General features: G+C 46.1%; 1 protein-coding gene across 1 annotated transcript; it reads right to left on the bottom strand.

The window, feature by feature from the left end:
* Positions 1-505: 505 nt before the first annotated feature.
* Positions 506-10,295, bottom strand: LOC140213590 (zonadhesin-like). Its single transcript, XM_072284826.1, has 3 exons — positions 9,775-10,295; positions 6,574-6,889; positions 506-2,065 (listed from the first exon to the last, which is right to left on the bottom strand). Exons 1-3 carry the CDS (start codon positions 9,869-9,871, stop codon positions 817-819), a joined length of 1,662 nt encoding a protein of 553 aa, XP_072140927.1. The 5' UTR covers positions 9,872-10,295; the 3' UTR covers positions 506-816.
* Positions 10,296-16,778: the final 6,483 nt, after the last annotated feature.

Genomic DNA, 16,778 nt, shown 5'->3' with positions numbered 1-16,778 from the left:
TTTTTAGTATATTAGGCCCACACTTCTGTACACGTTGAAGTATCGAACAGCACCAGTTGTGACAGAATAAGTGCAAATCGTAAGGTCCAGTCAAGAGTACCACTCTCTACTTCGTCAAAAACTTGTTTTTTTTTCGTCTATACAACTTACCTACAAGTGAACTTCAATGCATTTATACACCGCACGCACTTGAATGCTTTCCATCCATTGAAGATCTAGTCCATGGGTTTCCCGATTATGTTAACGTAACACACACAAAAGGGAACATTCTGCGCATAAGCATTGTGTAAAGGTTCACAGAAGATCCTCTCACGTAACCTAAGAATAGACCAGGACAAATGAGCCCAAACTCAAAACGAACGCAAGTGATACGCTCACAAATTTCATAAAAGATGCCACTCACTTTTTGCATAGAAATTATATGAAAACCACGTCGATCGTAAATTAAATTGCAATATTATATCCCTTACCTCAAGCACAGTCAGACGTGCTACGTTAAAAGAAATTCGCGCGGTTTAATTAATTGTAAGCTGATTTCACGTGTTCTCTTGTTGCGATTGTAAAGCTAGATTTTCAAAAAGGACACACGTGTCACCCTGCAAGCGTTTTCGATTTATTTCCGAAGGCTTGTTAGGGTTCTGCAAGCAAAGTATGAAACTGTGAAAACCGCACCTAAAGCAACAAGTGCACCACTGAATGATTATCAACAGCTGAAATGTTTGTGCTTCGGAAACATCTTCATGCAACCTATGTTTTTTTGCCACCAGTCTTGACATGGTTTCCCTTTAATCACCGCGCTGCGTGATGGCGTCAGCATTAACTTGAAGCTGAAGTGACCATCCCAAACGGTGAAGGCTGCGGCAGGCTCCTATTTCCCTCGTAATAGCACTGTTGCGGATCGACGCATATCAAAGGATTCTCCTTCAAAATAAAGTACCCCGCCTTGCAAACGCAACCCTGGCCCGCGCATACGGCCGCGCACGGGCGAGGATTCCTCTCCCAGCAAGTCGGCGGGCACAAACTCACGCATTCCGAGTACTCCTGGTTAGGGCCTTTGCAACGCTCCGGCAAGGCAGGACACTTATCAGGCGGCACGCAAATCAGCGGTTCATCCCGTAGCTGCACGTACCCAGGCTTACAGACACAGCCTTGTCCTGCACATTCGTGTGTGCACGTGCTAAGGGCCTTGTTTGCGCAAGTGACAGGGCAGCGGGATTTACAAGACGTGTACTGCTGGTTGGGAGCCGGGCACACCTTCGGCATGACCGGGCAATTTTCCCGTCGAACGCAGATCAGCGGCGTATCTTGCAGCTGCACGTAACCATCCTTGCACACACATCCTTGACCCGCGCAGTCGGCAGCGCACGGTTGAGGTCCGCTGATGGAGCAAGTGGCCGGGCAGCGGGGTTTGCAGCGGGTGAAAACCTGGTTTGCACCCGGACACTCCTCTGGCTTTGCGGGACATTCCTTCCTGCGAACACATATGAGCGGCTCCGCTTGTAACTGGACGAACCCTTTGTCACAAACGCATCCTTGCCCTGCGCAGTCAGAAGTGCAGTGTCGAGGCATTGTGTCTGAGCAAGTGTCAGGGCAGCGGGACATGCAGGTCGTGTAGATCTGGCCTCGACCGGTGCACATTGACTTGGGCGGGCATTCCTGGGGTCGAACGCATACCAGAGGATCCGCCTCTAATTGAACGTAGCCTTCCCTGCAGACGCAGCCTCGTCCTGCGCATTGGCTAGCGCAGGAACGTGGCCCGTCGTCAGTACACGTGACAGGACATTGGGACTTGCAAAACGTGTACTCTTGGTGGGGCCGCGGGCATGTTAGGTAGCGATCGTGGCACTCATCTTGATGGATGCAGGTGAGCGGATGCATCGTTAACGCGACGTAGCCGGGCTCGCAGATGCAGCGTGGACCGCCGCAGACTGGCGGACACCATCTTGGGTGAGGATTACGGCAAGTCCGTGGACATAGCGGAGAGCATGTTGTGAAAATCTGATGAACTCCAGGACATCTACGTGGACACAGAGCCGCGTCTACGCACGGTCCCTTAGGGAAAGCCCTGAAAAAATTGGTACACGAAAATAGCGAATTAAAATAAGTCATTGGGAAAGAGAATGTTCAACTATAGATTCTGTGTGTCACTATGATGCAGTATTCAGTATGAACAAAGCAAAGTGTTGCAGAAGTATAAGAAAATTTACTTAGTGAATATTGTTATCGTAGTGTTTCTATATTTTTCAGTGTTAGCAAAGTTGCCAAGGTTATCAAAATGGCTTAATAGTGTTTGTGTGTGTGCGTATGTGATTCTCAGAAAATGTAGTGCACTTCTACTGGTAACTGCACTCAAGTGGATGCTTTTTCTACATTGCGCCTTCGAACGATAGTCCACACAGTGATAAACAATGAGAAAACATAATTTACACGGAAAGCTCATGGCGAAACTATCACCTGCCCTGAGAATCTCATTTGCGTTGCTTTAGGCGCGGTGATAATTGGGCACGTGTTACATTGGAGACGACAAAATAATTTTGATAGTATTGCGAAATCCTATTATCATAAAACGATTGTGGGTACGGCAACTGGGTTGCGTTGCTTGTCCAGGGTAGTATTATTTTCACGAAATTAGTGACCTTATAATTCTTCAGCTGCTCTTGAGTAATTGTCACTGACTTTAAACGCGTCTCACATGCCTCAACACTCCAGGGTACATATAGGATTCGTGGAGTCATGAAAGTGCATCACGTAGGAAGATATTTTTTTTTTCATTTCAGCCTCTTTCAACAGTGTAAGGGGCTGGGAGAGAGAGACAGCGAGAGAGGTAGAAAAATCAATAACATATCAGAAACGCCACACGGTGCGAGCAGCTGCTAAAATAACACGTCATGAGACAGGGCTGTTTGTAAGTGCCTACAATGGTTATGATTATTTGAAACTTTTGTTAAGCGTGCAGGACAATTCCCCCTGTTGAATAAAAGTCAAAAGTTCTAAAATGTCACGTGCCTTGACACGCTTCCTAAGACATCCTAATGATGTTCCAATTAAGACCCACATGATGTAGCACACTAGTTCTGAAATTTCCGTTAGCTATCGGATGGCATGCATTTCAGGCCAAGTTGCCCACTAACCATGCTTAACGCATTGGACAGCGGGGGAAGGTTTTCTGCAGGAATAAGTAAAATAGTGGGACAGTGATAAGCAAACATGTTCTGTGGAATCCAAAAGGTAGAAGTCTCATAAAACCGGGAAAAATCATGAAATTAAGGGGTTTTACTTGCCAAAACGACGATCTAATTGTAAGGCACGCAGTAAAGGGCTACTCCGGAAATTTGGACTACCTGGGGTCCTTTAACTTGCACGTACATATAACTACACGGTTGTCTTCGCATTTCGACCCCATTAAATGTGGCCGCCATGGCCGAAATTCAATCCCGCGACCTCGTGCGTAGCAGCCGAAACACTATAGCCACTAAGTAACCAGGACGGGTATGTAAAACAGAAAAAAAAAAGAGGAAGACCCATCCATTCTAAAGCACACGCAGGAATGTGAAAATGTTTATCTTGTTTTATGCCAAGCTCAGATAAAAGATTTTTCTCTTGGCGTGACGAAGGCGAACGTGAACAGTGCGGAGGCCCACTGGCACAATGCACGGGGTCGTGCCTGCCTGAAACGCGAGCTGGTCCGGTTAAATAAATCTTTGAGGGGCCCAGGCCGGTCCCCGGACTGATTACCTCAGGCCAGGCTCGGACTTGAAACCGCGGGCCAGGGCCCGTTCACTGATGATCTTAAAATAAAGCTTCGAACATATCGCGGCACTACGCATTGGTAGAAGGCATTCTGGGCTGAGCTCAAGTGACAAGTTGGAGAAGCTGACTCTTAATTACCTTGGTAAGCAAAAAATTTTAAAAATTCAGGAGCCATTCCACCCTCTGAAAGTGGATGATCAGCGAGGCTGTAGCATATCACACATGGTTATACAAGGGTACAGTTATTGGTTTTCATCATATTGTGATGCTAGCGACGAGATAATTGTGATTACCATGATATACATTGATTGGTTGGGTTACAACATTAGACAGATTCTTGCCAAAGTTAAATCTGTACTCTACCGTTATTGGGCAGTTGAGTGAATTTGATTGGTACGGCACTTCAAACCGAGCTCTTGTAGCACAAACTGAGTCAACGATTTCTTGTCTGGTTTTGAAATGTACCCATCGAAGTCTCCAACGATGATCACTGGGTGCAGTCATCACGGCTGAACCACGCAAACACCGTGGCCCTCAACTTCTCGATATCGCACTTTGGCGTGTCTGAAGATATGTAAACAGTGGGTATGAAAATTCCGTCTTTTGTTTGTACGGACAGACATCGCCACAGTAGGTGGCATTGTCCTCTTGCGAGTCAAGGGTTGCATTGTTTTACATACATTTTGCCCTTTGCATATATGGCAACGCCTTCTGCTCGTGAGCCTATGGGCTGTTCACGAACGATTCCATCGTCATCAAGCACTGCATCTTAGTTTATTTATTTCAATTATTATTATTATTAATATTATTATTATTATTATTGGCGGAGTGTTTCAAGCCTGCTTCACTTCCGCCGCGGGTCTGCCCGGTATTGCACAATTTCCGGGATTCGCCCACGCACACCTTCTTCAGGGATGCTGTTAGCCTCTCGGTTGTTGGAATTTTTTGTGTCCAGCCGTGAGCAGAAATCATCATCAGCAGCAATGGCCCATATCCCCTAAGCAAGCAAAAATGCAATGGTTCCTCCCCCTCGTAATGCAGAGGTTACAAGCACTAGCGAAGCGAATAGAGGATACATTCAACAAAACCCCGCACACAACGTACATAACAACGCACATTTCAATAAAGAACAAGCTGAAAGCAAGCATCATCATCAGCAATGGCTGAGACCCCCATAAGCAATGGCTGATACCCTCGTAAGCAAGCAAAAGATGCAATGGCTGATACCCACGTAAGGCAGAGGCTACAAGCGCTCACCAAAGTGAAGCGAACGGTGCATACATTCATTGAAATTGTCTATTGAAATCACCCAGAACAAAACAAGGTCAAACGAAGCTTCTCAACCATAAATTAAGCATTGTGTATCTACCTTAGCAAGTGATAGTGTTGCCAGAGCTTCGTTGGACAGCCACTTTCGCAGAGCCGGGATGGCGAGTGAATGTTTTTATTGATGACGCAGAAACATGAAATGTAAATGCCATCGTGGCCATAAACAGCTTCGCTGTAATAAATGAAGAGGCTACTCTAGAGATCCGTTTCAGAAAGTGCAGTCAAATCGAAGTGCTTTCCTGTTTCGAGGGGCGATGACCCACGCTACATTGCCTGTCTGAGAGCTATGTGCACAGGTTCGCAGAGCCTAAGTTTGTGAACGCTTACGCTACTGATCTCGGTGGCAAACATGCCCAGTCATGCGAATCACGCTAGCTTCGACGCATTATTATCCAGGACACTCTTGCCTCGAGGTAATCAGCCGGAAGTGTCGCGGTGATTGCACATGTCTTGCCTGCCCCTTCGCTTTCACCGCTCGTTAAGCTCACTTCTCGCGCTGTTGTTACTGCGGAAAGCTTCAGCACAATGAGTCTGTTCTGGGCTCTATAACGTAAAACTATTTCATTCTGTTTTATTCCAAGCTCCTGATGTCTCACTTATGTAAACACAGATGCAAGGACCGGGCGCTAGCCCCCAGCGCTATTTGAAAAAAAACAAGGGTCAATTTCTTTTGCTTACAACGCGAACAGCATTGCTTACATTTAGCAGTTTTTCTTGTCTAATTGGCTGACACAAGGCGAGGGGCGCTCTCAAGTGCAGACGGTTTCGATGGGCCCGAGCCAGCATGGTGAAAGCAGATAACCGGATGAGGAGGGTTGAGGCGGGGTGTAAGACTGGTCCGCTTCGCCTTACTTAAATGGCGGTGGCTGGTCTAAAATCGTCATCGCGTGCAACGGAACGTTAAAAGTGCCCCTCAAACGCATCCTCAGCAAAGAATATTTGGAACAGAGATGTCGTTCATGTGCCGAAAACGTTCGATAACTGTATACTTCCAGGCTAATATGTTTAGTGTGTGCAAATAAATCTGTTTCCAGGCAGCTTCGAGTTGCCAGTGCCAGAGTGGTGGGCAGGCAGCCATTTTCTATTCCTTTCGGAAGGGGCCAGTGCCAGGCTATTCAAAAAATAAGTCAGTTACGTTCGGTATAATAATGCGTCGTTAACGCGTACGCGTCACTTTGACACGCTGAGCTTTCGCGGTTTCATGACGTCGAGTGACAGATACGCGAAGAGGGTGCATGCCGAAAACGTTTGACCAATAGGAGAGAGCTAATAGCGAAGGCGCCAGATGAAAAAATGGTATTTTTTTCTTTCGTTTGGTCAAATCATGCATAATCAGTATATACATATCATCGCATATACGTCGCTTGACAGCCAGATGAATAGGTGATGGCCCGAAAATATGTTGTGCTATAGCGGAGGGCTAATTGCAGAATTAGAATAGGAAAGTCTGGAATAGCTTTACGTAATAGCGGCCCTCAAGACGGGCAGGCTCACCTGAGAAATCCTGGTGCGCATGCGCAACCTTTTAGGCACTGCTGGGTACAGGCCACAGGTGCTAACCAGCCGCAGATGTGGGGACATGCCGAGGAACAATGGTTGAAATCCATGTTGGCGGCGAAAAGGCAGTCATAGCACTCTTCTATCCTGATGCATTGTCCCCAAGCGTTGCGTACGTAGCCCATCTTGCACAAGCAGAAGCGTTGTTTGTATACCTCTGGAAGGCTGGCCAGCCATGGCTTGCAAAATTGATCCACGCGAGGTATACCGTTCGGGGCAGGGACCTCTAGAGTGCCACACGCGGAATGGTGACCTGAAAGAAAGTGTGTCGAAACAGGGAATGTGCGTACTTTGCTTTGAAGTGCCTAAAGAATATTCCTTGAAGGAGCCCTGCAGCACTTTTCGAATATTTTAAGAAAATGTTGCCGAACTATCGTATATACAGGTGGCTATGAAAGTGTGGCTCAAATATTACGGCACTATATGCAGCAAGGACAGCAGTATTGTGTGGAAAAGAGTGAAAAATCACTTGTTATTGCTTCCGTAATGCAGCCATGCAGCTTCATCAAAAAGCAACTTCTCCGCCAACGCTATTGCCTGATTTCGTGATAACGAGAGCATTGTCTGAAAGACATAATTGCCAATTTTCAGTTTAATAAATTAGAATTATATATGTTTGTAATTTCAGTAGGACAAAAATCATTTCCTTATTAACACTACGCGTAGCTGTGTCGGCTGCGCATGCTATCGAAATGGCAGCGGCGTGCTGCGCATCCTAGTCTACCGCGGCTGCCACGGGGTGAGCCCTTCCGCCGCCGCGACAGTCAACGTTTTTTGGCCGGGGCTTCGCGCTCTTGGCTTCTCCGCTGTGTAGGTCGCAGCTCGGTAGAAGAGGCAAATCAGAGAGAGAAAACCGGCTATCCGTGTGATAAGTCCACTTATAGTTGATGAATTAAAAAAAATGCAGCATGAGATTGGTGAGACGCCATCGTTAAATAGTGAGGCCATTCTATAGTTAGAGAAGCGTTTCAGGACGCCTTGACGCTCACCTATCATCGGCACTGGCCATGAAGTTTTTCCGCGCTGCTTACTGCGGCATTTCAATGTTAAATTAAATTCGGGGGTTTTACATGCGATAACCATAATCTTGTTTTGAGGCACGCTCTAGTGAGGGACTTCTCATTAATTTCGACCATTTGTGGCTCTTTAGCTTGCACCCAATGCTTGGGTGCACGAGTAGCGTTCTTGCATTTCAGCCCATACATATGCCGCCGCCGCGTCTGGCATTTGATCCTGCGATCTTTTGCTTAGCAGCGCAAGCTAAAGCCACTAAGCAGCAGTGGCGTGTCACATTTCAATGTGATTGCTTGCCGGTGATGCAGTATTTCGACGGGAGCGAAAAGAAAGTGGACATAAGCATACCCGCACGCACACACAAACAATGCTACCATTGTTGTTTGTTTGCGTGTGCATGTGATTATGTGTGTGGCAGGTCAAAATATACGGGATGTTTTTTTTTAGCTGCACAAAATTTTCTTAAAAGTAGCCTCTGTCAGATAGCACAGTTCTAACCCTTGGGCTAAATTACTCCATCAGGCGGCCATTACTCCTACGAGAAATCAAAATGTCCAGTTCAATAATTATCGTAATTACGCCAATTAGCCCTTTTAATCAATTACTTTATGCCACATATTTCTATCTGCAAATTATAGCCACTGAATTCCGACGGTGTGTCCAATTAAAGCGAATTCTCTGGACAACATCAGTTCCCTGATATTAATTTTTAAAGTGTGCGAAGAAATGCGTTGGCGTTCCGGTTACTTTATTAAGAAACTGCTGTTTTATGCGCAGATGCACAAAAGTGCGCACGTTTTGAGCACCTAATGCGCACCTAATGCGCCGCCCGGGACGCAGGTCAAAAGGTAATGATTTCTGTTTCTGGCCTTTAGGCCACCCCAAGGAATCCCAAGGAATCCTTCACCGAAAATAGAATATTTTTTTTTTGTTGAAATCTGCTCATTGCTTCAACAAATAAACAAGATGTGAGCGCTTTTGAGCAAGGTGGTTTATGTGATGACGAAGACGTTTCGAGATCGTTTCCTCTCACATGGTTCGTTCATGAGATAATTGTTAAACTGTTCTCAAAAACTGAGTTGGTGCCACGCGAATGGACATGACATGTACAAACGGAAAAACACGAATACCGGCACTGAATTCCGAGCAGGTGAAAGTCAGGGCCGGTGCTGGTAGTCTCTGTAGCTATTCATTCTATCTAAATTACATAATGCACTGCGCGAAATGTACACCGCAAGATGCGGAAAGAGGAGACACATGAAATGAAAGAGCAGGAAACTTTTGTTTTCCTCTTTCCTTTCTTGTTTCTAGATTTTTTTCCCACTTGCGGTCTACCTTTCGCGCAGTACACTTCAGCATGAACTAATTAGCCTGCCGAAAAGGGCTTCTTGTTCTGTCTTTTCGCATTGCGCTAACTTAGTTTGCAGAGAAACGTTCAAGCTTGAGCTGCACATTTCCTTTCACGTTTTTCGCTCGTTGAGCGCTGCCACCTTAATGAGACCATTGTTCTTGAAATAACGAATATCCCCACCAAGAAGATTCAGTGAAGAAACCTTTCACGCTGTAGGGCACGCACTTTCGTCATGTCAAAACTCACTATTCCCCTATTGCAACGAAGCGCGGCCCCACTCTTCAGTAAACACAGCCGGCGCTTCCCGATATGCTTAATTTTGCCAAGTTTTTTTTTTTTTGCAGCAACGTGCGCATAAGAAGCATCGCTGCAGATTCTACCAGCTTGAGGTGCACCTGAAGAAGGAGAACGTACTACACTTGATACATCACGGCGAGAGTGACTACCCAGAAGCTTGCGGGCTGCACGCGATGTACTGTAATAGTGTCTGAGAGGTTAACCGTCTCAAAGCAGTTCTGCTCACTTGGAGGGACACTGACAGAGGGCGCGGTAAAACGCTCCACTGTCTCGATTACTCGACGTGCCCTAAAACTGCGCAGAGAAACGTTCTTGAAGCGGGCAACCAGGGCAATTAGCCCACAGGTCCTGCTCAGCGCTTTGCCTCATTAGGTCTGTAATTTAACCGCATGGTTTTATTTTCATTTGTTTAAATTCGTAATTCCTAAAGGCTCAAAAAAAAAACAATATATCAACACCTTGATTACTTCACCTACCTGTAAGTTTTGCATTTGAAGTGACAACGCCGACAAACAAAATTAGTGCCGCTCTGTTTGACGCTCTAAAAAACGTTCGCTGTGCCACAAGCTTCATTTCAAAAAAAGGGACAGGCAGTCATTGGTAATATCAAGCACAGAACGTTGAATCCGTTCATGCTATTGTCGTTCAACAAGACATCTTTCTCCTCTTTTGCACGAAGCCGCGTTCGGTTAGGCTTGACGTGGATACTGCACAAGCTAATCGGACAATACCCACGAGTCACTCACGCGTAGAAGGCCGGTTTGGAAGAATCGGACCATTCATGCGGTTGACCCATGTGACTCTGTAGGAAGAACAGCGAAGAGAGACGAACAATAGACACCGTCTGGATGCAGCTGTGAACGTCTAGTACGTCTGCATGAACCGTCATGTACCGCCTGCTTTCTTCTCCTCAATGCGCCCTTATGCGTCTATGTGGTACGTGAAACATCTCTACGTTGGCCTAAAATGGCTACACAGCAACAGCAATAAAGAAAAAAAGAAGGTTGAAACTCCTGTTTTCTTTCGCGCTTGCGCCTAGTGAATCTTCAAGTGACAAGGCTCTGCTCGGCATGTGTTTCAAGGGCAGACGTTGTTTGAACCATATATTTGTCCTGCAAGTTATGGAGAAAGAAAGAAATCCATTGCGAAATACCTATTTTGTCTTGAGCGCCTGTCCGGAGTCTTTCAAGTGCCCCTGGGGTGGCCTAGGAACTGATGTAGCTGTCAGTCATTTCTTTGTTGGCGCACAGTCGCTGCAAGTCGCAGCAATGCCATCGTTTCGGTGAAGACAGTCCTACCATGGTTTGTAAGCCGTGAGTTCGAGAACTGGGAAAGAAAACATCAGTATAAAACGTTGTCGCGCGCACAATAAAGAATGTGGGCGTATCGTTAGACGTCTAAATGGCGAACTTTCACGCCTTTCAGCATTGTCAATATATCATGATTCAGAGAAATTACTTGACTATGAGGAGACCGGAAATTGATGTCTACGGAATTTTCCTGTTCTTGGAAAAGAAGAAAGCAAACACGAGAAAAACAAAACAAAAGAGAAACTATGCATGCCTATTTTGGCGAAGGAATCTCCATCCCTTCGACATATGCTGCCCGCCGTGGTGACATGGTTCCTTTGACGTTGTGCTGCTAAGTCTGAGGGTGAATGGTCAAACCCAGGCAACAGCGGCCGCATTTCGATCGGGGTGAAATGCGGGAACGCTCTTGTGACTTCCTTTCGGTGCACATTAAGATAGCCCAGGTGACCAAAATTATCCTGTAGTTTCCTCTACGGCGCGCGTCATGGTTGCATGCGCACGGAGACATACATCCGCGTAAAAAAGGCGAGGCCTGCACCCCTCAGCGGTTGTTGTCAGACCGGCGGCGCGGCACTCTAGTTGCCCTAGTAAACCCTCTTGTTCGAATTCAGGACTCTGGTCCGTCTTTCTGCGCGGCTGTGGACGGGTGCAGCAAGTGAACCCTATCAATATAAAAATTCAGCTTTTTTTTACCATATGTAGTCTAGGCTGTATTCAGATAGTGGAAAAAAATAGGTGACCCCTTTTTGCCATTTTAAATCAATGATTCTGTCGGTACGTGCTTAGGTCATCCTTCGATTATCCCCTGTAAATTAAAATTTGCGTGCCTCAAGCTAAATCCTTACTAGATGAAGACGTGAGTGCACGCGGACACGAAAGATTCTACGATCTGCGAGCGCGTGCATGACAGCATTCTTTAGCCATCTAACGAAGCAAGCGCCTGGTGCCGAGACATGGCACTGGGCAGGCGCGTCCTTTCGTGTAAGTGTGCGTGACATTGCGCTGACTTCTCACCAGTCGACTGTCCGGATCGCGATGAATGCAAAATATTACTCTAGAAGAGCGGTGTCGGTTTCAGACTTTGTCACCTGCAACCCGCGATTGTTCACTTGGAGAAAGGTGTCTGTTTCAGCCGATGAAGCATGTGGCGAATGGTTGCACGTGACAACAGCTGAAACAGATGCTGGTGTTCTTGCGTAATATTCTGCGCTGATTGCTCTTCCGACAGCATGATGGCTGGGACTGGGCACAACGGCACGCTCACTACTACTAACTGACGTACATGCGCATTGACATGCCTCGCCACCAGGCGGTTGCTTCGTTAAAGGGTGCAAGAGTATAGTTTGTCGTGCCCCCACCCACAGATTGCGCTAACAATTTTTTTTGCCTTTGCAAGGTTTAGAGATCTGCACTTCCTACGCCTTGGCATACTTGTGTCTTCTCTCCATGTTTCTTGTTCTGATTGCTGTTTTAAGTAATGCAAGGGCACCAGCTGGTTGAGCTTACTGTTGTAAGAAACGATAGAGAAACTTACTTTCTATGTCGTACTTGCAATGGCCACATAAACCGGGTTTGTTGATTTGGTATATTTTAGGGCGCAGCCCTTGGGCGCCCGTTCCTACGGCGAACATCGGCGTCCCTCGTAGCCGAACGAAAAAGCACAGAAAAGCATGAAAGAGCGAATGTGTAGCGCAGCCGAGGATGAAAGATAGCGATAGCTAAGAGAGTGTGAGGAGGAAAGCGGAGGAGGAGTTTTGGCGAAAACGTGAGAAGAAAAGCGTAGTGCCTCCCAAGACAGACTCTGCGGTGACGCTAGCTACGACATGGCGACAAAGTAGCGCGCGTCGTCTGCTCAACGATGACGCCACCGATACAATACATGGGAACAAAACGCTCCATGAGCGGATGTCTGTCTGGGGCGGAACTTGTGAATCACGCTCACACGTCACCTCATGACGACATGTGCTGCTTCTCGCGATCCCCCGATTATTGAGGCAGTCACGTCACACTTCGTTCCGTTTGCAACGTGACGCACGAGACATTGTCTACGCCAGCCAATATATGGCGAAGTACAAACGCCTATAGAGCTGCGCTCATATTTCCCATTAGGATGTATCGTAATTGTCGGTGAACTTTTTAAGGCTGTTGCTCTATTGTACAATTCTTCGTTATTTTGTCTCCTCTAAGGCTCACACCAGGAAATACTTGAGCTCGTTTTTTCTGGTTAGCGCCACCCGTGTACTTGGATTCAGGTGCACGTTCAAAGTCCCCAGGAGGTCCAAATTATTATGGAGTCCCCCACTACCGCGTGCGTCATAATCAGATTGTTGTTTTGCCACGTCAAATGCCCTAACTACTTAATTAGTGGCACAGCCGAGACTTGGAGACCTCCTTCTACTGCAAAACTGTCTTACCCGGTTTCTATCATTACGTCTGTCACTTCATTTCTAGTTTTCTGGCATTTCCAAGAAACTAAGCCCTGTATTGTGATGAAAAACACCTTCAAACTCTATTCTGGGTGTTGTGTCTGACTACGTGGAATTGTGTAATAACCGCTAGTCGACGGGTGCTTTGACGACCTAATAAATCACCCTGTCATGGTAATCAAGCAAAATGGGCCAGCCTATGCTAATGCTTATAAAAATGCAAGGTCTTCGTAGCGCTGACTCATGATAAATTTTCTCATTGGCCCGTCCACGTAGGTGTCGAACGCATGTTCACATATGGGTGACCAACGCATGCCCATGACTGAAATGTATGAATACAGGCAGCTCGCACCAGCTAGAGGACACTACAACGCTGTCATTTATCACACCAGAGTCGACGACAACGGCCCCTAGGGACCACAAGAAAATTAGGCCACAAAAATGAGTGGGTTCCTCGCTTTATCCTTTATTTGATAGTTACGGAATGGGCTTTGCAGAGCTGAAGATCGGGAAGGGTCAGCGTTCTGTGAGTAATATCGATCCAATGAATGACGAGTGATGCGTAGCATGCGCACTTGGGCAATTTTAGGTCTCGGATACTCTTGCCTGGTGATAAGCAAGAGGCGATTCCACGGCAAATTTAAGAGTCCCTCCCATTTTACTTGCGAGGGATCAAAAGTTTCATAATTGCTAGGCTGCTTGTTCTGTCGTTGCCGTAAACATTGCGAAGCTTCAGGGTAAGTTGTAAATAATGGTATATTATAGGTCACAGTGTTTCCGCAGACACAACAATGTGTTTTTGTCACTAAATATGTAGCGTCAAGTTCTAAACATTCCGTGGCTGATGGTTCATCAAAAGCACGCACATAATTGCTTTACTGAAGCTGGGAGGAATGCTTGAATGCAGGCATATATTATTCATTATACATTCCTCACAAAATCGCAGTTGACCAGTGCGTGGTGCCTCCTCAGACATGTCGAGAGAAAATCAACCATTCTCAACACAGAACTGAGATTCGCGCACCAGATTAGCCAGTTATTCTTCAAGCTAGCCATATTGACTCTACTGGTGTTTTTTTTTTTTTAACATGGGAAGTCGTGACAGCTGAATTCGAGAGATCTCTGACCGCGTGGCACTCCGCTTGCGCTGCAGAAAATACAGGTTCTTTTAGAATGTGGCGTCATATATGTAAAAGGGGCTTTAAGAACCTATTCGATGCCACATTGAGCTTGAAAGGTTTGGAAATAAAGTACGAAAGAACATAAATAGAATAAATAAAATAATAGATATAGCAGAATTGCCGTTCTGCTTAGGAAACGACTGTGGACATAATAGTCATATCTTGCAAGGCACCATTCGTCAACATTCTTCTATGAACACCTGTGGCTCATAAGTATGTTAAACAAGGAAACCTTAGCTTCAAACCCAGACTTAGGCTTGTGTTTCCGATCACTTCTGGTAACTTCAATTCCTCATGTTCCTGTTAAACTCTTTGTGTGAGCACTGTTCTTAAATCCTCCAAACATTAAAATGTCAGATGGACAGTTTAGTGGTTTTGCCAATGGAAAGAGCTCAACACGAAATTTTATATGCCTCTAGGAAACGATTAGAAACGATTAGAAACCTAAGTTAGTTTTGACCACGTGGATTTCTTTTTCTTGCACCCAAATCTCAGGACCCCAGGGTGATTCCGTTTCGGCCACATGGAATGCTGACAGTGCAGCACGGGATCAGGGGCCTTATAAGGTAAGTCTATTTAATTCTGATTTTGTTCCACTCACCTGACGAAAAAATATGTAACCGCTTACGCAAGCACAGGCGGTGACCTCCAACGTTGCTTGAACAGCCGAATCAAATGATCTCCTTCGTTTAAAGAAGACGACTATTGTTTGGTTGACATGCAAATAGCATTGCCTACGGGACAGGTTTTCATTATCCATTTGGCTGACCAGAGGGCAGGAGTCTGCAGAGGGGGAGAGCGTTTTAAGTTGTGAGACCTAGCGTGCTGATAGCAGATAACCGGGAGAAGGGTGTTGTGCGAAGGTCTCCGATTGGGCCACTTCCCCTTGCATAGCTTGCGGTGGCTCGTCAACGATCGGGGCGGCGTTCAGTGGGGCATTAGAAATACCGCCAAGACGAATTTTCACTGAAGAAGAGCTGGCAGAGCGATTTTGTCTGCGTGCCGAAAACGATTAACAATGTTGTACTGGGAAGCAATACTTTTCATATAAGCAAAAAAAAAAAAAAACATTTTCCCTGGAGTCTTCCAGCACCGGAGATAGCGGGTAACCGTCACTTATTCTTTTTGGAGCGGGGACAGTCTCCGGCTATTAAAAAAATGCAGTTTAGTTTTGCATAATAGTGTGTCTTTAGTGCAAACACCTCCCTTCAACGTTAAGAGGTTTTGGCGATTTCATGACGTCATGTGAAGAACAGGCAAAGTGTGGGTGGCCAGAAAACATTTTAACGCCACGATACTTTGAGCGTCGTGGGTGTCAGACAAAGTGGGCGTAGGCCAAAAATTTTCAACCAATCACGGAGTGCTAATAACATAAATGGAATAGAATAGAGTGGAATAGTTGTGTGTTATAGTGCCCTGGCCGCTGAGCGCCATATTCATTGAGGTAGGTGTCTGAATATGTGGCACCATGAAAGCATTTTGCGATAATTGCGTTTTTTTGTACTTGAGAAGGCAAATGTGTCTCGCCGACTTGCATCGCAAGGACACCGCTTGCCACGCCCATACGATTTCGTCTATGCCCGCACACTCAAGGTAATGCGCACGTCTTCTTCAATCGGAAAGTCGACACTTGCTGAGCCAGTGAAATGTTGATATCTGAGCGAATAGCACAGTGTAGTCGAGTGGACTACCAAACACAGAGATGTGATAGGATGTGTGTTGCCATCTGGATCTGATCTCAATGGCACTAAGATAAAAAAGTCTACTTATGGGAAAGACTATTGAAAGCGGGTCCGGCACTTTTCCTTCAGGTTGGGACGGGGGAAAAGAGGATTGGCCCCTGTCCCATGCCACCCTCCGTCGATGATGATGGCTGTTGTGGTGCCTCAGCTGACGGCTCGAAGTCCTTGGGTGTGGGTGGCACGTTCGGCTTTCCGGATAGCCTAAAGCTGGTCGGCCAGCTCGTTGCTGGTGAGTACCACCTCCCAGCGGTGGCGAAACTATGAACCGTTTTACTTGCACCCGCGTATTTTATGAGCATGCTGAGCGAATTCAACTACATATTTAAACGACCTTTCTCTCTTATTGTGGTTTCGTTTGCTTCCATTACCGCACCGTTTCAGCGTTTAACATTGAAACTCAGAAATTACGAATTGGGCTTGGTGGTATCGTGCAGTAGTGTGGCGGCTGACCATGTCACAATTCGAAAGACAATAAAAGCTAGTATATTTTGAGTGCACTTTCGAACATATGAACACGTGTTTTGGCAAGCAATTAATCGTACAAGGTAAACATGGTATACTTGTGGAAGTGCGACATATTCGTTCCTAAAAGTGTATGGTTTATTCTTAGAAAGCTTTTTAGTAGCATTTTCAAGAACCCCTAGTTTGGCAGGGGCAGATCCTTTTTTTGGTAGGTGTTTCACGCCAAAGTTGCACTAAACGTGACGACAGAAGAAGAATCCATCAAAGAAGCTGCTTAAAATGGGATCGCGTGACATTCGGCAGTTTATATAGACCTTTATTCTTCCGGACGCATGAGCCTTCAGCATACGCGATTTCCT

This window comes from Dermacentor andersoni, chromosome 10, assembly GCF_023375885.2.
Source record: "Dermacentor andersoni chromosome 10, qqDerAnde1_hic_scaffold, whole genome shotgun sequence".
Taxonomy (NCBI): Eukaryota; Metazoa; Arthropoda; class Arachnida; order Ixodida; family Ixodidae; genus Dermacentor; species Dermacentor andersoni.
Note: the sequence above shows the minus strand (reverse complement) of the source record. Positions and strands in the feature narration are given on the sequence as shown.